Raw genomic sequence first — 20,224 nt, forward strand, 5'->3', positions numbered from 1 at the left:
CCCCACCACCATCATCAATGTCCTCCCATTTAAATCCTGTTTATGTGATAGATTTCAGTTTGTTCATTGTTCATGTTAAATAATGAATATTAAAGATACACCAAAGTCAGTCATGGAGATCCTCAGGGTTCAGTACTTGGAACGAACAATCCTATATTACTTTTTCATTATAGGACAGCGCAGGATTAGTTTTTTATTATGCTGATGATACTCATCTTTATCCACGTAACCTGACAAATACTGTCAGTGCATGCCTTAGAGACATGAAAACATGGATGAACCAGTTATAATTTTTGGACCTGAACATCGGATAAACTCTGCAGCCTTTCACTTACTCTGGGTGGCATAAATTTAGCCCCCAGTTCTAATACTGTATAAAGAACCTTGGTGTTATTTTTGATCAGGATATCTCCTTTGACTGCAATGGCACTAAAATAAAAAAGCAGATACATAAAATAGATGGATTCAAAATAAATCCAGGACAGATCATAATTCTCCACTTTTAGCTCCTCTCAATTGGCTCCCTATCTAATTAAAAATCTATTTTAATCTATTAAGTTTTAATTTCATTGAATGCATTTGTATCATTCTCATATCAAACTTACTGTAATTATTAGATTTGAATCTGGATCCATTTTGGGTTTATTTTGTCAGTGAACTGGGATGACTTAGTGTGAATAGGTGTCATGTAAAGAAACTAAAATAAATTTTCAGTATTTTATAGATTGATTTGTCCTGTAATAAAAGACATACAGTAAAAACAAGCCATGTTTAAGTGCATTTAATATGAAAAAATATATAATTAGTGACACAAAGAGTAAAATAAGCTTTAAAAAGAACAAGATATAGAAGCAGAATGGACATCAAAACAAAACGTTTTGGACATGGATACAAAACCCTTCTCAAACACAAACAGCAGACTTGGACAGGTGTACATGAAGAAAGAGCAGTTTTATTCTTCACAACCAAATTTACCAAAAGACAAAAGAGCTTTATAAAAGCTGGAAACTATTAGAAATTTACTTGAAAAATATAGAGTAACTGAAGTCTTCAGGTAAAATTATATCTGCCCTACTACAAATAAAATAATATCTTATGTCAGTAAATATAAATGATTCTGTCGAAGACAGCTGATTAAAAACAAGCCACAAAAATTAGGGAGAAACGTGACTAAACTCTGTAACTTTAGCTAGTAAAAACAGAGTTTAATCATTAGTTAAATAAACCTTCACCTAAACGAAAACACCAACAAAGCTAATTTCCTCTACAGTTAGAGTCAACACATCACTAAATGTCCAAGACCAGAACAGCAGGACCACACAATCAATCTGATCTTGACGTCGATTTAACAAATGTCTGCAAAAGTAAGCCAATGACTGAAAGTAACATAAGCCTATCCTTCATTTAAAACAAAAAGATATGGTGAACCTCACCAGATTCACTGAATAAAACATCTGCAGCACAGTGCCAAGCTGGTCAGTATTAGATAATATTAGAGTCATCCAAGAGTCAACCACGTTTGGAAAAATGCACCTGTGTAGTTCAAATTGCACTTGGAAGCAACATAAACACATATTAGATAAACAAATTGTGCATAGCTGGTTTATTGTTTCCATCCAGCTTTGACCATGTTTTCTGCAGGAAGCTCAACAATCCTGACACTGGCAAATATCAGCATGTCCCTTCCATCTTCTTTTCCATCAAAGTACTGCCAGACTCTGGGTGTGGAAAGTTTGTGAAGAGCTTCAGCATGGACAACAACAGTTTTGTCATATGTCTCTGCAACACAAATTTTCTAAATCTAATTTTGTTGCTGGAGGTAGTCGAGTCCAAGATGACAATAAAAAAGAAAGAGGGAAAAAAGGCAACACTGCTGGCACCACCGTGTTGTGGTATTTTAGAAGAGATGGGTGCTTGAGCGACTAAATGTGTGGTACTTCCTCTCAAACATGGATGGCAGATGGACCATAGAGGGGGAATGATGGGCCTGCAAACAAAAGAGAGAAAAACAAGAATGAAAAGCAGTACAAGAAAGTTGTGAACTCCAACAATTTTAAATATTCAAATTTATCTGAGCTCAGAAAAATGGATTTATTTAGTTGTGTTATTTGTTAAAATAGCCCCGAGTCCAGAGAGACAAGAAGCCTCAGTGAGAAAATCTTAAAGCAGTATCTTACTAGACCAGTTAGCAAATGGCATTCGCAATGAATCTCCAAAACGTCTTGAAATGTTTGCTGAGGTTCTCAGTTTCCTCTCATTTACATTGTTGCTTTAGTTTGTTGGGGTTTGCAGGAATTTGCTTTTTCACAACCCTTGCAGCATTTCAGTTTGATTAAAATCTGGATCTTAACTGGATTACTGCAACAAGCTGATTTTATAGATTTAATAAAACATTATGTTTAACATTTTTAACATCAACTTATAACCTTTCCAGAAGTACATTGTGCACTGTTTGCTCTCTGAAAGTGTTTCATCATCACAGGTTATCTTTGTTGTAAAATAAATCCAATTGAGTTTTGCATGATTTACTTCTAAAATTCCCAATGTGTTTTTAATTGCCATGAAGTAAGAGTGGCTAGATAGAACAGTTGTTCTAACTAGATCTTACCAGTTCTTTTGGCCTTACAGAAAACAATGGGGAACAACAACGTGTTCTGTTGTGTATAATTGAAAATAGATGATAAGCACAGCTCAGAACTCTGTGTTATGCCAAACTGACTGAGAAAATTTGCAATATGTTTTGAGCATAAAGAAGAACAACTTTCTGGGAGTAAGCATCCCAAAATAGCAACATGTTAATTTAGTCTCTCAGTTGGTTACCCGTGGTATTTGAGTATCATAACCTATGCACACAGCTTTGAAATCCTGCCACTGTCCGAAACTGATGGACTCTGAGAAGTCTTTCTACAAGTAAGCAGAAAAGCCTTGAAAATATATATATATATATATATATATATATGTTTTTCAATAAAGCAGGATATGCACCCCTTTTATTGACATTTGGATTAATACTGTATTCTGTACATTGCTTTTAGTCCTCTGTGGTTATTTTAAAGCTGAACTGGATAATTCATTCACAAAATGTCATATCTAGTGTTAAACCTCTACACTATTGCATGACAATATTTGTTTTGTTGCTTTTTTCTAAACCTGAGGGTGTGATTGTGGGCAGCTCGTCTGCAGGTGGCTTTGGCTGTTGTGTCATCATCCTGTAGTCTGACTTTTTTTGATTTGTCACAGCACTGCTAATAAGTTTGAGTGTGGGAGGCCAGATTGTCTGCAACCTCCAGATTTATCTGCTCATTTCAGACTGCTTTGTTGACCTCAACTTCTATGCACTTGTCTCCTAAAACAGATATAATGGTTTAGGTCTCTCTTCAGAAGTCTGCAAGTTCTGCGATGGCTCAGTCAACAGGAGATCAAGTTGTTGAAGGCAAAAGGGCTATACTGAAAGACAATGTTCCTAATTTATGATGATAAAGTCAGCCTTCTAACATGATCTTCATTTGTCAGTACTAGATGAAAATGGGTGTTAGAGAAGGACAAAATTAAATTATGGTAACATACTTCAAAATAGCCTTTTACCTCATTCTGGTGCTCAAAAGTCAAAATGCCTTGTTCTGGCTTTGAAATGGTCAGATAAGAACAACATACATTTGAAAACTGCATATTGACAAGCAATGATCAGCATCCACCGTGTGAATATGTCAAGCCAACACCACCACCAGTATGCTACCCAGGTCAATTAAACAGAACCATTATTCCAAATCAACCCTTAAAACTTCTGTCCTTTTTACATTTTCAACAGATCATTACAACTAGAATAAACTCATTTTTAACATGACAGAAGACCTTATTTAAACTATGAGAATCCTTATTTTGATCTGCAGTCCTTGCAGGATCTTAGTTTTAAATGGGTTGATTTGGGACCAGAAATGCACCAGTCGTGTTTAGATGTTAAAAAGTTAATGTAAAATAGACAAAATGCAGTGAATATCGTTTTAAAAGGTAGAAATGACATTAGTGCACCCTTAGATGAGACCAGACAACAGCTATGTTTGCTCACATGAGACTCCAGAACTGAACTCGACGATGGTTTAGATTAGAGTTTCTTTGCGAGGACTGCTCACGACAGCCTTGCATGGCTCCAAAAGCACTTGCAGATCCTTGCGTGACTCAGAAAGTGTACTGGTTTTCACATTCATTTGCTGAGAGGCTGGGGGTCTTACTTGAAAACCTACAGTAGACACTGGTCTGGACACATCATGGCTTGACTTTGGATGGTAATTTTTGGAATGAATGGAAGTTTGGACCCTCTGAATGGAAGTAGATGTCAGATGGGCTACAGAGGTGCCTTTCTGAGGACTGGAGAGACCAAAATTAGGTTGGCCCATGAATGGAACTTGAGAAATGGACTTGGATTCTTGAACAACAGGGCAATCGTTTAGATTGAGATCCTTGGTGTATTCTGAGTTGGTCTGGGAGGAGGGGCTGTGGGCAATGAATTTAGCCGGGATACAGGGTGTACAAATAAACATAGGAGCCCTGGTTTTGACTGGTGGTTGGTCCAGAGAGTTCGAGCGATACACCGCAGCACTGGTTTTGGCACAATCATTCAAACTGAATGTGGAGGAAGAGCGCGACATCTGAAGCACAAAACAGGAGGAAGACATATGGAGCAGATGTTTTAATATGATTTGCAAAACCATTATAACTCAAATAATAATCATCCTGAACAAAGCTCTAGAAGACCCCCCCCCCCCCCCCCACACACACACACACAGAAAGAACAAAAGACCAATAAAATAATTTCAAATGCTACTTCGATAAACTGTCAGTTGATATCTTCCATTAATCAGAAATGGATTGATCACATAAACAGTTTAAGTTTTGTACAAGTTAAGCAATAAGCACTAATGTTCAGCTTATTTATAATGCAACCCGTCAATGTTAAATTAAAAATGGATGGCTCAAATTACACAGTACTTCTTGAGGGAAACCTGTTTGAGTTTTCCAAAGACAATATTTCAACAGACGTTCACCTTCCAGCAGGAAGGAGAACCCGTAGAACTGAATGTGCTGGAATACTCCAGACCGCAGTCCAACCAAGAATCTGTTTTGATTTAAAGACTGTTGAACACAAGTAGCACACAACCAGTCTGAAGGAGCTACAGAGATTTGATCATGGACAAAAATCCCTGAAGTCAGATAGATAAAGACCATGAAGACAGACCTGGAAACACTTGGGGTGGGGTGGGGTGGTGGATATTATGCAAAATTGAATATTTGAGCTTTATATCCTGTTATGTCATTCCCCGTTCTTTTTTTCTTCTTCCTCCATTTAATTTCAAAAATGTAAAATGGTTTTTTAGAACTTTTGGCTTTAAACAAATTAAAAATGCAAATAAATTTCCAGGTTGTAAGTCAACAACAACAAAAAAAGATGTATACTTTTGCAACGCATTGTCACTTTCAGATGCCACTGTAATAAAACCATTAAATGTTTTTGTTAATTGTCAGTCTGATTTGTATAACTAATTTATTAGTTGAGCATGCAGTGAATATCCCAACCAAAAATTTTTGACTGATGGCATCAGAGTCACTTCCGGCTTCCAGGTTTTGTTTTAGATCACCTACACTGTAACAAGGCTGCAGCAAAAATTGAAGACTGCAGAAACATCTCTGCTGTTAAAAAATATATTTGAAAAACAGCCACTTGCAATATCTTGAATCAGAAGATTTTACAAAGTTGTTGACAGAGATTAACTTCAATACATGCAATTCCAGTCCTAAAGTTTACATGCATGGCCAAAAAAGGAAAATTCACTCTACATATTTGAACTATTATGCTTCCATTAGGTAAAATTATTAATCAGCATGGGATAAATTTACATTGTTATGCTGATGATGCTCTGTTATATTTATCTATGAAACCTGATGAATCCAACCAGTTAAACTACAAGCATGTCTTACAGACATAAAAACATGGATGACTCTTAACTTTCTGCTTCTAAACTCAGATAAGACAGAGGTTATGGTTTTTGGACCTGAACATTTTAGGGATCACCTTTGCAGCCTTTCACCTCCTCTGGATGGCATTAATCTGGCCTCCAGTTCTACTGTAAAGAACCTTGGTGTTATTTTTGATCAGGATATGTCTTTTAACCCCCACATTAAAAATGTTACCAGGACCGCCTTCTTCCACCTGCGTAATATCACTAAAATTAGAAATATTATGTTCTTAAAATGACGCGGAAAAACTGATTCATGCTTTTATCACATCTAGACTGGATTACTGTAATTCTTTACTATCTGGGCATCCAAAAAACTCTTTAAGAAGTCTTCAGTTAATCCAAAATGCTGCTGCTAGAGTTTTAATGAGATTTGGAAGGAGAGATCATATTTCTCCAGTTTTAGCTTCTCTCCACTGGCTCCCTGTCAAATTTAGAATATAATTTAAAATATTACTCCTAACATAAAAAGCTCTTAACAACCAAGCTCCATTATATATTAAACATCTTATTGTTCCATACTTTCCTAACAGAGAACTTCACTCTCAGACTGCAGGTTCACTTGTGGTTCGAGTTTCTAAAAGTAGAATGGGAGGCAGAGCTTTCAGTTATCAAGCTCCTCTCTTGTGGAACCAACTTCCAGTTTCTGTCCACGAGGCTGAGACTCTGTCTACTTTTAAGATTAGACTGAAGACTTTCCTTTTTGATTAATCATATAGATTTAAGTTTCCTGAATTATTCTTCATTTCTGCTGCTATAGACAGACTGCTGGAGCACAAACTGAGCACATTTACTCACTCTGCTGTTGTCTTTAGTCTCTCTTCTCTACATGTTTATTGTAATTATTTTTATCAACAACATGTTTTTCCTTTTTGTCTCTTTTCCAGAAGTAGGTGCACCTGGACCAGTTCTTCTGTGTTTTCCTGTGTCTCTTTCCTGTCCCCCAACCAAGCCGGTCGAGGCAGATGGCTGCCTGTCCTGAGCCTGGTTCTGCTGGAGGTTTCTTCCTGATTAGCAGGGAGTTTTTCCTCTCCACCGTTTGCTCAGGATGGGAGACTGTGATGAAGTGATTCAACGCAGCCTGCTGGTTTCTTCTTTAAATTGTCCTTTTTTATGTACAGTAATCTGAGACAACGTATGTTGTGACTTGGTGCTATATACATAAACTGAATTGAATTAAGGCTCTGCCAAAGTGTGAGTGAAATTTAGATTCCAATTTGTAGCAGAAAATGAGAATTTCTTTCTTTTTATATCTATGGAAACTGAAGCTATAAATAAAAAGCCAACTTCATCTTTGTCCATAAAACTTTTTACTGGGAAAAGAAAAACTGAAAACATTGCAGAGGTGGGAATACAGTTCAATGGCCTGGCCAGTCAATCAGTGTGGTTAATGATTTATTGATGTCTTCGGAGCTGTGAGAGCTGGGGTAAGCCTTGTTCTTAAATTTATACTTCAGATAAGGTGCTAGCTTAGCTGTACTAAACAGTTTGCCAATACCTAACATTTTATCTAAAATATACAACTACTGACATTATATGTAGATACAAAACATCACAGCTTTAACTAACTGCATACAGAATAGATTTTTGTTTGATCTTAAGGTTCATCCAGTGCTCATTAGTTCTGCAGCTGTCATACAGTGATGAAAGCTTGTAAAACAGACATGCTAAACACACAGGACAAACTACGCACTGTCATCAGTAGAAAAGGGTAAAAGAAAAAGAATGACTGCTTTAATACAAAGATTTAAAAAGCCTTACCTACACAACCCCAAGAGTGGATATTATTTTTAAAAGAGTAATGCCAGACGTGCCTTCTAAAGCCAATAAAATAACTATTGTCACTTTTCAAAATTTGTTTAAATGAACACAAGTGTTGAGAAGTGAAAAAACTTGTACAACAATTTGCTCAAGGGGAACTGATAAAATAGACAAGGAGTGATTCAGTTTTAGGGTTTTCCCCAGAAAACTGGCTAAGCCCGGTGGTAGGGCCGCTTTGGCAGCCCACCAACAGCCAAAAAAATTGTTAAGGTTTACAAGAAATTTGAAAATATGACATAATGTAATGTAATTATGTGTTATTGTAAAATATTTAGCGAGGGACTACTTGTTTGATATACTCAGCTCACCTTTAATTATAGTATCAGTAATAATAAATGCATACGTGTATATACAGTATGTCTGCCTGATTGCATTTTAATGTTAAAAACTCCTCATAAAAAATATTAATAATGGACAATGTTTGATAAGATAAAATGGTATTAATAAGTGATTACAACTCAGATCTCAGAGTTCTCGGTTTTAAAACATTCTGGAGCTCTCTGTGTGACTCTAGCATGACTGGAAGGGTGAATAGTTGTTTGTCTCTGTGTCTCTGTGATGGACTGGAGACCAGTCCAAGTGTTCCTGTGATGGACTGGAGACCTGTCCAGGTGTCCCCTGCTTTCACCCAAAGGCTGCTGAGACAGGCTCCAGCTCCCACCCTGACTCTTATTAGGAACAAGGACAGAATGTATGGAGGATTTTTTATAGCATGAAACTGATATTTAAACACAAAACACTATTTGGTTTTTGCTCATCTTAATCAGTCACAATAGAAATTCTGTGTATTTTGTAAATATATTTGACAGTTTTGTAGAAATGAACACATTTGTAATTTTCAACACAATGTTTTTTTTTTTATTAAATACCAACTAAAATTTTTTAAAGAAACTATGAACTATAACATCTTCAAATCACATCCTCTTTGTACTAATCATCTTGGTAAAACCTCAGAAGAACTCCAATCCTTGTGAAATATCAGTAATGTAATAAAAAAAATAAAACTATAAGAAGAGACTTTTCACCAATCACTGAAAATAATGTGTTTTGCTGCTCTGGGAGGTAAAGCTATGATATCTGTGTCCTAAAGGGTTAATGTTCAGTGGAGGGAGGGGCTACTTGTGTGAGTGGAGAGAGGAGAGTCCTGCTGCCTGCGGCAGGCTGAGACAGATAGACAACGGAGGAGTGTTTTTCTGTGGGTCCAGCGAGTTGCAGCTGCCACTTTTCTAAGTTGAAATCTAAAGAGATTTAAGATGACTATGACAGAGTTTTTGCAAAGTCATTATGTTAGATTTGTAGCTTTACTAATTTAGCACATGCTCCACGGAGGCTTATAATGCGCTGCGGGAAACCCTGAGTTTTTTCTAGCTTAAAAAACAAAACAGAGCTTTAAAAGTACAACTTCAAGTTACTCTACTAGGCACCTGAAACTAAATGTATGGGTTATAAATGCAATTTTTGACATTAATTACTAATTTGTTTTAAAATGTCAAAAATGTATTAGTGACATCAGAAACACACAAGAAATAATGGAAGTCCAGTGCCCAGACTGTTTATGGCATGCACAAACAAAGTCACAACCAAGAATTACAAGCAGCATCATCTGCTTTGAGAGACTGTGTTTAGATGTGCTTCAGCTTCTACAAAAGTAATTGAAAAAACAGTGTTCACCAGAACCACACTAAGCTGTGTACATATTTCTATCTGGAAGAAGAGGGAAACCACTGTTTATTGCTGCCACGGCTACCTTTCTGCACTGCAACTGTTGGTGACTGGTTGTCTGTATTTGTGAGAGAGTTTACAAAATGTTGGCAAACTTTAAAAAAAATTGGGCTAAATTTGCCTTTTTTATTTTAAAAACGCACTCCAGTGGGTCACATAAATGGGGTAGCGGCTGCCAAGGTGGGTTCAAAGATGACGGTAAGACGGCAACAAATATTGTGGACAGCCTAGGATAGAGTCATGAAAACAAAATAAGGTCCTGGTTTTCAAACATTAACTTGGTGCTTGCAAAGACCCCGAATTCAGTTATACAGCAACTGAAAATGTTGCCATTTTCCAAATTTCAAGGTGCCAACAAGTGCAATACTTAATGATGTTGTACCCTTTGGAACCATGATGAAACACGACCATCCTTTTTCAAAGATACTAACAGTCACACCCACACAATAAGACTAAAAACCAAGCGGTTGTAAAGCTGAAGAAAGCAGGTCAGATGTATGACGTAATGCATGGACATCCATTGTCACAGAATCTGCTGCCACTGTACTCATCATTTCCACTCCTTTATTGTTCATTTAGTTTCCAAAATCTTGTTTGAATGGAAATTTAAGTTGGGTTAATGCAGGATAACCAGTAAATCCTGGATTAAAACTCTATCTGGGTTTTGTGAAACAGATCATTTAGTTAGTTGCTGTTTGTTTAGATTTCTTTGACTTTATGATAAAAACCTGAATCAAATTAATCTTTGAGCAGGTGCAATTGCCCCCACCCCCCACCCCACCCTCGTGCCAGTAAACAGACAAAAATCAATCCTGAGCTACATCTTTGTGAATAATTACATCATAATACATGTAATAAAAACAAAAAGACATGATTTTAATTTGCTTTTGTTGATTTATGCCATCTTCAAAGCTTACAGTATTTTTCCAGTAACAGACTAATCACTTCCCTGGACTCATAAAACGACTTACAGCCAAAGTGGAGCTGCTGCAGACTCGGTTTTCACAATTCAGCCTCTGGCTTTTCTCATCTGGAGTGCTGTTGGCCAAGAAAGCTCTCTGGATTACTCTTTTCGGAGTCTTACTGAATGAAAAGGCTCTTGTAACCTAAAACACACAAATACAGACAAAAGGAAATATTTAATATGAGCCTGTTTTCAAAACAAGTCTTGTTATTTGAGTCAAAGCACAATTTTGCTGAACTTGTTTAGTTTTCAGTCTCTCCATCTTAAACATTTGTAAATGAAATTTATACGGGTGTTTGCTATTTGTATCTGCCGACAGCACCTTTATAACCAGTGGTTTGGTTATTTCTTCCGGAAATAACAAAATCCAAGGTCTTGCAGTTTTTGAAGGCATGCATATCACCCACCACCTTTTCATGACAAAGTTTTATAATAAGAGTATTTTGTGGTGAGAAATGATGGAATTGTAGTTGTTTTAACACATTAAATTTTAGTTCAATATTAGTAAAATTGAGTTGTACCTATTTTTGTGTTGGGTATATTGTGTGAGAACATACACAAGGTTTGTTTCAAGATTTGACCAACACAACAACTTGGACATTTCTCAACATCTTAATTCAAAGCTTTAGGACAGAAGTTGACAAGAATTCCTTCACAGACAGCTAGAACTAGGGCTAGGACATAAATCAATAATATATATTGTGATAGACACTTGATCAATATAAATAGAAAACACTTATGATAGAATGTTGAAAATTTCACTGAACTCCAGTCCAGAACCACTTGGGATTCTGAGAGACATATGCTGTGTCCAAAACGGCAGGCCGGGTCCTCCGAAGGCCGAATTTGTCGGCCGCATACGTCACAGCGCCGCGACGAAGGCCGTCCAAAACCGAAGACTTCTCCGATGYGGCCGACAAATACGTCCTTCCTTTGGCCCGAATCGAAGGACAGGTCYGATGGATCCTTCCCGGCCCAGCGTATCCCATAATGCATTGCGGCCCGACCGGAGATTTGTTTAGGCTAGTAATGGCGGACGAAGCGAGAGAAAAGAATACGTTTTAAATAAAAATATTGTGATTTAAAAATTTTAACAAATTAGTGGTTGTAATTCTAATACTTTTATCATTTGTATAGAAATGTTTTTAAATATTATTTTTATCATAAAAAAACGCGAAATAAACATGAACCTACAGCGGGTCAATTAGTTCTTCAAATGATAACTTTAAGTAAATTTAAAAGTTTTGTGACATTAATAATGCTATTGTATTGATATTTTTTTAGTTTTCATTTAAGTTTGCTTGTTTAGCGTCGTCACAGTTGCTAGGTGACATGACGTACGCCAGGGTAACGAGGGGAGGCTAGACTGTCCAAATTCACCGCCTCTTTTTTTCCAGTCTTCCCGGTTTACCAAGGACCCGGCCCGCCGCGACCGGGGAGTCTGGGTCCTCCGGAGGACCCGGCCTGTCGTTTTGGACACAGCCATAGGCAAAGGAAAGATTTTAGCTGTTTGACCTCACACAACCAGGCTAAGCAAGAATGGTGGCATCAACTAACTCACTCACTCTGGTAAACTAGCAATAACCTGTTGAGTAACATGTACTAGTTTCATGTTTCACCACTGTGCCTCAGAATTGAGAGAAGAAAAAAAACACGATGTGGAGAGAAAGGAGCAAATGTTGCAACAGCTCGGGAGGAAATTGTGGATAAAAGAGGAAAGATCAAATAACCAGTTTGGCAGGATTAATAAGCCTGTTTTTTCCCCCCTGGTCTTTATTTCAAACAGATAAAACAATTAAACTAATTAATACTTATTGAAATCTACTGATATGAAATGCTTATATCATGATTGTTCAGTCATATCGGCCAGCTCGAGCTAGAACACTAAATTTGTTTTAATAGTTTTTACAATCAACGTTTTAAAACATTAAACAATGTTGAAACAAAGTTGTTTTTGAAGGTTTTTGAGAAGTATAAAACACACTATGCTACAGCCTGAATGATCGAAGTGGTAAAATGATACGTTTTCAGGTACAGCCTCTTCTGAAAACAGTTTGCAGTTTAGTTTGCACAAATAGTGTAATTATGTGTGCTTATATAAACCTGCTGTTACCTTTTTTGATGTCTTCTTGAGAGCTCTGGATGCTTTGCTCAGTGTGCTGTCCATATCCTTAGTGCTGACCTGCAGAGAGTCTGGCTCTGTGTACTGAATGAGATCCTCCTGGTTACAAGACAAAAAACGTAATACACCTTTAGACCCAATATCAAATCTAAACTTGAAGGATGTAATTGGTGCAGATAGACTGTGCTCTTGTTGGGAAAAAAACGCTGTGAGATGGGATGTGTAGGATTCACACAGTCTTAAATTTATCTCTGCCCCTCACCCTGCAGAGGGCTTTTTAACAAGCACAGCTCCATCTCGTTGGTATTCACACTGCAGCACTGACCCGGTGGAGAGGAATTAGAAATGCAGCTTTGTGGTGGCGGGCAGACAGAAGACAACATCAACCCCTGCTGCTTGCTCAACTAATTACAGCAAATGAAACATTGCTCCTTTTAAGTTTTTAATCCAAACAATTTAGACGCATTTGCAAAAATTTTCTAAATTCATATGAAAACAGAACGTTATTGGAAATATATTAAAAAAATATGAAAATCAATCGCACACACTAATGTTTAAATATAGGAATTGACTATGAGCTAATATTTTGTTCAGTTAATTGTTAGTGGCTTTATTTTTGACAAGCTAAATTAACAGTTTTCATGAAACAGTGGCAGCTACATATTTTAATGTGTTAACAAGAACATAAAAAATAACTCAAGCAAATTAATCAAAATTAACATTCGCACCTCGGTTTTTTCAGACTTTGGTTTTGTTTTGTAATTTTTCGATCCCCAGCAAGTGGAACATAGCTCAACCTCTGCATCCACATCACTGCTTCAGGCAGAGATCCATCCAGCTTTGTTTTCCTGCTTATTGAAGGTCGATTCACAGAGCCAGAGTGTTTTAGTCTGCCCTGGGGTCTCTTCCCAGTGTGAGGGCTGAAAAGCCTCCAGAAGGTGGCATCTTAATCAGAGGTCCAAACCCACTCAGCTGAGCCCTTTCAATAAGAAGCAGTGGCTCTACTCCAAGCTTCTCCAGAATGACGACGCTCCACAGAGAAGTGAAAAGATAGTCTCTCTTTGACCAAAATGATGTAACTTTGTTCTCCTAGTAGCTCTGAGAGCCTATTCTCATCACAAGGTCCAGGCAGAACTTTTTCTCCTCGAGGAATGTGTCAACTATTATGACTCGTCAGAAATGTGAAGTGAGGGGTGCTTAATGTGGTCACACTGTTCCATGAGATGCTCAAGAAATCCGAGTGGCCATGGTCATTCTAAATGCATCAGATGCTGGGAGCTAACATTGCTTCTGTAATCCAATATTCTTGATGTGAATGCTAATGTCTCCTGGACATGGGCCGGCATTAGGGTTGGGCGATATTGGCAAAAAAATTAATCACGATTAATTATGGTATTTAGACGATTACGATTAATTTGACGATTAATCGCCTGTAGTCTCTGGATACCCTTATGTCCTGGTCACATGACCAATTTAGTGGGAAAGATTCGCTCTTCCTAAAAATCTTTTTCAAACTGTGTCAAAATCACAGACTTCAGGCTGTACATCAAAATTTAAATTGTGTTGATAAATAAATTACGGAACTTTTGTTTAAATATTCGTCATATTTGAAGTGGAGAGGAGCACCGAGCGGACTGACCGGGGAACTATCCAGTCACTCTGCCTGGTGGCATTAATCGTATTAATCGTCAAGTGCCAAAAAATAATCGTTTAATGTTTTTTTGGCAATTAATTGCAGACGATACGATTATGCCCAACCCTAGCCGGCATACTGTTTGCTGACGTCGTATTTCAGGATGTTTTCAGTTGGTGTAGTTCACATTCACACTGCACTTTGCCAACCAAACTAAACCCTCCCTCGCCTTTGATGGCACTGCACCAAGAACCACTGAAGGAAACAACATGAAAACCTCTGAAGATGACACTGACTAGGGCTGGGTTAAAAAAAAATCGATTTAATCCATCTTGGATCAATTTCATTTATATCTGGGTAAATCGATTCAGAGGGCATGAGATCGATTCTTGCCCATGGCGTTTTGTGCGCGTGCCTGAAACGTGTTCCTATATTTTGTTACTCCTGGCTTGCTGTATGTTTACATGCGGTTGACGTTCAGTGCTAACATTAGCTTTTGATAACAAGTTGTCTAGAGCAAAACAAATGAAACTAAGGAATCACTCACATTATCAGCTGACTCTCTGCAGAACTTAAAGATAACAGAGACTATGGCGACTTTTGTTTGCAAAGATTTGCGCTCCTATGCGATAGAGGAAAACAAAGCAGGGTTTGACGAATGGCTCGGCGCTCGAACCAAACGGTTTGTAAACATCTGACTGAAACTGTTCTCTACAGCATGAATAAATGTGTGAAACAAAATTGTTTAATTTGTTACCAATATTACCATTTTAAAACTTTAAGAAACATCTTAATGAAATTCACAGTGATAAAATGTTGTAAAGTAAAAGTAACAAGTTTTAATAATTTTTTTGAACATAACATAAGCTAACAGAAACATTACAAATATACAATTTTCATAGGAGTGGGCAGAAGTATATTTATATTAGCCCACCCCTTCTCCTGCAACCTTATTCCAATCACATCTTATTTATCAAGAAAATTATTAATTTCTAAAAAATGAATGCATCCAACAACACTGTCACCTGCCATTTCTTTTTGATTTAAAACCTTTTAAACTTGTGACAGTTTTCTTTCAAGATTAAACTGTTTAATTTAAAACCTTAAAACCTGCTGTTTATGGTGAAGAGAAAAAATAGTGAGATTGTAGTTTGCAACACAGTTGAACCATTTTCATTACTCAAGAGCAGATCAAATCGAATTGAATCGATTCGTGATTAATCGATTCAGAACCTTATGAATCGAAATCGAATCGATCTAGAGAATTGGCCATGATACCCAAGCCTAATCCCCAATTTACACTACATGCGTCTCCACTCCGCTCCGGTCCAACCTCTGCAGCAAATACTCAGCCATTCTAAACAATGAGAGTATTTACACTGGCTCCGCACGGCTGTGCAGGGCGGCGGTGAGCTGACGGCGACCTGGCAAAATTAGAACAGATCCTATTTTTGCCGGATGCTGGAGCTGCTCCGGAGTCAATCAACAGAGATCACATCGCACCAACGGGAAAAGGAACAAGCACAACATCTGTATTTTCAGAATAAGACACCATAAGGCGGAATAATTTGTTGGAAAAATGTCGAAATCCCAGCTATATTAATAAATACAAGGATATTTCTACACAAATGCTGTCAGAATGTATCGTTCTGTTTGGGAAGCAGACGGTAACAAGTAGCATGAAGCATATGTGTACACACACGATACAAGTAGATTTTATTTTGAAGTCAGAATTTTCAAAAATACGACAGCGATACAGTTTCAACCATAGAAATCAAAAGCCTTTGTATCAATGTTTTCAGCTAAGTTTGGAGTTTGTGTTTCATAGAATTATTTCTTTTTGCTCTGACAGATTTATCACTGGATTTATCGTGCAATCTCCTTCCTGCACATGCTTCCTCCTCTGTGTGTCTCACTTGAGTGGAGCTAACGGAGCGGAGGCTGTATAAATTGGGGTGCAAATGCACCACAGCGCAGTGGAGCGGAGTCGCATGTCGTATAAATCTGGGGTAACACTGAGCTCAACTTCCTTCTTCCCAAAATGTAAACAAACATGTAGTGATGTCAGATTTTAGTGGTTGTAGGATTTCTTTTTTTGTTTTTGGCAGATGTGCCAAACAAACACTCTTTAACAATGAGGTAAGCATGAGTGGAAGACGAGGCGGAACCATGAAGAATGTTGTTTTCCACACAAGACGGCCGAGACGGCTCCGTATGAGGCAGCGTTCACAGAGTACTATCACATCCAACTTCACAGCAGTGATGTCCACCTTACACAGTCATTGAGCAAGATATTTACAAGATATGAGGAACTTTATTACTGTTAATACTCAGAATGACCTGTGTTATAGTCTGCTTCCTGCTTGTAGAGCGGTCTCTGGTCTGCTTGGCGTTCACACATGTAATCTAACCACACCAGAGTTTACTTCAACTGAACCGAGACCTGGGTTTTCAGGCAGATGAGTTAACTTTTTGGTCTGCATCAGAGGTCAATTATACATTCACACACCTATCCAAATGAACCAGACTTTCTAGATAAACAAACTAGAGTTTGATTAAAGTGGACTAAACCTGGCTGGTGTGAATACACAATATGTATGCTTTTTTTAAATATTTGTTAATGTAGACAAAACCCTGAAAGGCTATAAGTTCCTTTTCACCTGGAATCACAGTCAATACAAACATGTCAAATGATGTTTTCAAGTTTAATTTACCATGCATTCATGATTAAGTAAGGCTAAATAATGTGTAGTTACTATAAAGGGTTACCAAACGTCCTCTTGAAAAGAAAGAAAAAAAACATCTCTCAGCTACCTCAGAGAGCACTTTTCTTAATTTCTCTTTGAGTAAAAATCAGCTTAACTATTCTCCAACAGGGTAGCCCAAGTGTGCCACATGGTCACACTAGTACAAAAAAAAAATAAGTCAAGTTTGGCTCCCTTTTTACAAAGATCTTTCATTCTGAAGATCTGAGATATTTCTTCCTTTTCATGGTAAATTGCCCTTTATATACAGACACCTGACACAGTATATAATGTAAACTTATATTGTGGTTTCCTGATTTTTACCCTAACCATAAACTATAAGCCAACTACAAAGCCACCAGGGTTAAATTTGTTTTTTTCTTTCAGGCTGATAAAGGAAATTTAAGCAAGACTGGATCAATTTGCTTGTAGGGAGGACAATTTATTGTCCTTTTTTGTGGTGGTGGAGTGGGGTGGGCATGGCTAAATAAATAAAACATGCTGAGAATGACAGTGTTATTACAGGTTCTTTTTTTCATATTGATATGTCAAATCATCCATTTTCTTTAATTTGAGTGTGAGGGTGTGTGTGAAAGAGAGAGTGTGTGTGAATTCTCACTGCATCAGCCCTGCAGATGGTGTTGGCAACATGACGACAAAGCATACGCAGCCAGGTGCTTTTAACAGTTTCCTCTCCAGTCAGTTGGAAGCTGAACAACAAGTTCTCCTGTTCTGTTGGAGGATGAACCACCAGGGCGAATGCATTTATACAGTCTGAGGAGCAGACAAGAGAAAGAAGAGGAAAATAGGTGAGTTAGACAATAAAAAAATAAAATACTAACATTCCTGAGAAGAAAATTTGAAGGGGCCTGCCACTTGTTTTAAATTAGGAAGAGTCCAGAGGCTAATGAGCTGTAGACATGGTCACTTTCTGAGAGTTTCATTAAAATCTATTTAATGGTACCTGAGAAATATTGTGAACAAAAAGTGTCACCAGCAGTTAAAAGCAAAGTTTTCAATCAATGTACTGAAAGATCTGTTAGCAGTCAGATGATGCCTTGAGGTCAATGATAGGTAGTGAGATCTATTATAAAAAAAGACTAAATTACAGCTGTATCAGTCATCTAACAGTGGTAGATAATTTTAATCAGTGACTCCACAAGTAAACTAGTCGTAGATGTGAATCCAATAATTCTTTTCTGAGAGTTTCATTCAATCCATCCACTGGTTTATGAGATACTTTGCTAACTGACAATAAGAGATTACATGGTATTAAAAGTCATACAGTCTTCATAGAGTCACCGGTGATAGAAGATAAGAAAAAAGGCTGCTGTTTATTATAAAAGGCAGTAAATCTACAAACAGCAGTTACTTACCTCTCAGAGGTTCTGCCAACATTGTGTAGTTTAGGAACAAAGAAAACTCTATTATATACTTAGAACACTCCATTTTCCAACTTATAAGGAGTTAAATGGAGTAAAGGCAGAATAAAACCTGACTGTGCAGGAGTGGAGAACAGTATTGTCAGACATACTATATACTTATTGTGTCCTTACAATTATTTTGCCTTTTTTACAATGTACCATCAGGAAATCCAAAAATCCCATTATGTACAAGTGACTGCTCAAACTAACTCATTACCAAACATAATTAGCACGTGAGGTCCATATTTTACTATGATGACTTGTTTATGCGACATCTTCTCCAGCTTTATCTTTTGGACTGTTCAGGGCAGGCCAGTGGATCATACTGCACTACACCTGCAGTTCTGCAGAAGTGCTTTTTCCAACCACTTGTTTGATTATCTAAAGGTAAAAATGCATTATAGATTATGTTATGCACAGTATAAAATAATGAGCTATTGATGGAGATAAATTACCTCAAAATATGATTATTTTAATCTTCGGGTACACTACTGCAACATCTGGTAACAATATACAACCGAAATGTTGACTCCTCATTCTTCTTCTTCAGAACATACTGACTATTTGGTTTTCTGTCCAAAATCCCCTGAAGGTTCCTAAAACCAAATTTAAGATTTAAGCAAGAGCCCCTGAGTCTCTGTGAGGCTGACTCTTCTTTAAGAAGCAGCTTCAGACTGTTGTTGAGACAAGCTTTTAGCTAAATGTATTAGTGGCATTAACTTGCTCTATTGTATGCTTTTATGCTTATTTTGTATGTTTGCATTTATTTTATTTTAGCTTCTTGTGAAGCACTTTGATATCTATCTGCAAAAAGTGCTATACAAATAAAATTGACTTACTCACTGCTTTCTTCCCTTTTGCTTCAATTGCAGCCAAAAGCTTGTTTTGATAAAACTGGTTCTTTTTTACGTTGCGTTGTAATCCCATTTAATAGACTTTTGGCTACAAACTGGCACAACGTATGAATAAAAAAACAATACAATCACAGTTCTGAAAAAGACCCCCATATGTCCACATTAAGAAAAGAAATAAAGACAGAACAATAAGAAATCCTGTACTATAGTGAGAGAAGTCTGTTTTTTTGTTTTGAGATACAATGGGAAGTTAACAAAAACCATAAAGAGGAGGAGGTGTAATGAAACTGACCATGATTCAGCTGCAGCATCATCATTTTTAAAAGTTTGAAAAATGCATATTTAATACATTGATGGAGGGAAAGTCCCTCAATTAAAACACTGCTCAGGATAAATGTTTGAGTGAGTGCAAGTTGTACCGTCTGTGTCCTGCAGGTCCAGCACTCTTCGAATCTGAGACAGCGGCATTAATGTGATGTGTTTCAAAGGGGGCGGAGGCCTCGTCTGTCCCAGAGGACTCTTAAACGTATTGATCACTTTGTGTCGCTTCCTTGCAATCTGCAGACACACACAGATGAGAGGGTATTTAAAAATATGTGTGAACAAAGTAAACTTTAAAGTTTCATCATTTGAGCATTAGAGCATGTAGTGGTGTGTGGGAGAGGGTACGATCGGTTCCTTGGCAATAAATCAATGATACTTTCATTGAAGTAAACAATGCAACTCATTAATGTCACATTAATTAGAAGCTCAGAGGAGGGAGGGGAGAAGAGGGAGCAGAGGGCAAAATGAAACACTAGATTATAGGTTAAATTGTGATCACTGGGTTCTGGTGATAGAGGACACAGACAACAGTGTACACAGAACCCTGTCAGGATGTGAATGTATGGCTGTTGAACACACACACACACACACACACACACACACAC

General features: G+C 37.4%; 1 protein-coding gene across 6 annotated transcripts in view; it reads right to left on the minus strand.

Annotated features, from left to right (window-relative positions):
• Nucleotides 1–766: 766 nt before the first annotated feature.
• Nucleotides 767–20,224, minus strand: part of ect2 (epithelial cell transforming 2) — a 56,701-nt gene continuing 37,243 nt past the window's right edge. For 3 of the 6 annotated variants that reach the window (XM_014008041.1, XM_014008042.1, XM_014008040.1), the window contains 6 exons: nucleotides 19,715–19,853; nucleotides 17,637–17,791; nucleotides 12,632–12,739; nucleotides 10,526–10,660; nucleotides 4,067–4,646; nucleotides 1,897–1,987 (listed from right to left, as the gene is read on the minus strand). In XM_014008041.1, coding sequence (XP_013863495.1) covers nucleotides 4,098–4,646; nucleotides 10,526–10,660; nucleotides 12,632–12,739; nucleotides 17,637–17,791; nucleotides 19,715–19,853 — 1,086 coding nt within the window. In that variant the 3' untranslated portion in view covers nucleotides 1,897–1,987; nucleotides 4,067–4,097. Of the gene's footprint in view, nucleotides 1,988–4,066; nucleotides 4,647–10,525; nucleotides 10,663–12,631; nucleotides 12,740–17,636; nucleotides 17,792–19,714; nucleotides 19,854–20,224 lie in introns of those variants that run through there. The other 3 variants (XM_014008045.1, XM_014008043.1, XM_014008044.1) reach the window with 2 other exon arrangements.

Source organism: Austrofundulus limnaeus, unplaced genomic scaffold (assembly GCF_001266775.1).
Source record: "Austrofundulus limnaeus strain Quisiro unplaced genomic scaffold, Austrofundulus_limnaeus-1.0 Scaffold47, whole genome shotgun sequence".
In the NCBI taxonomy this organism is placed as follows: Eukaryota; Metazoa; Chordata; class Actinopteri; order Cyprinodontiformes; family Rivulidae; genus Austrofundulus; species Austrofundulus limnaeus.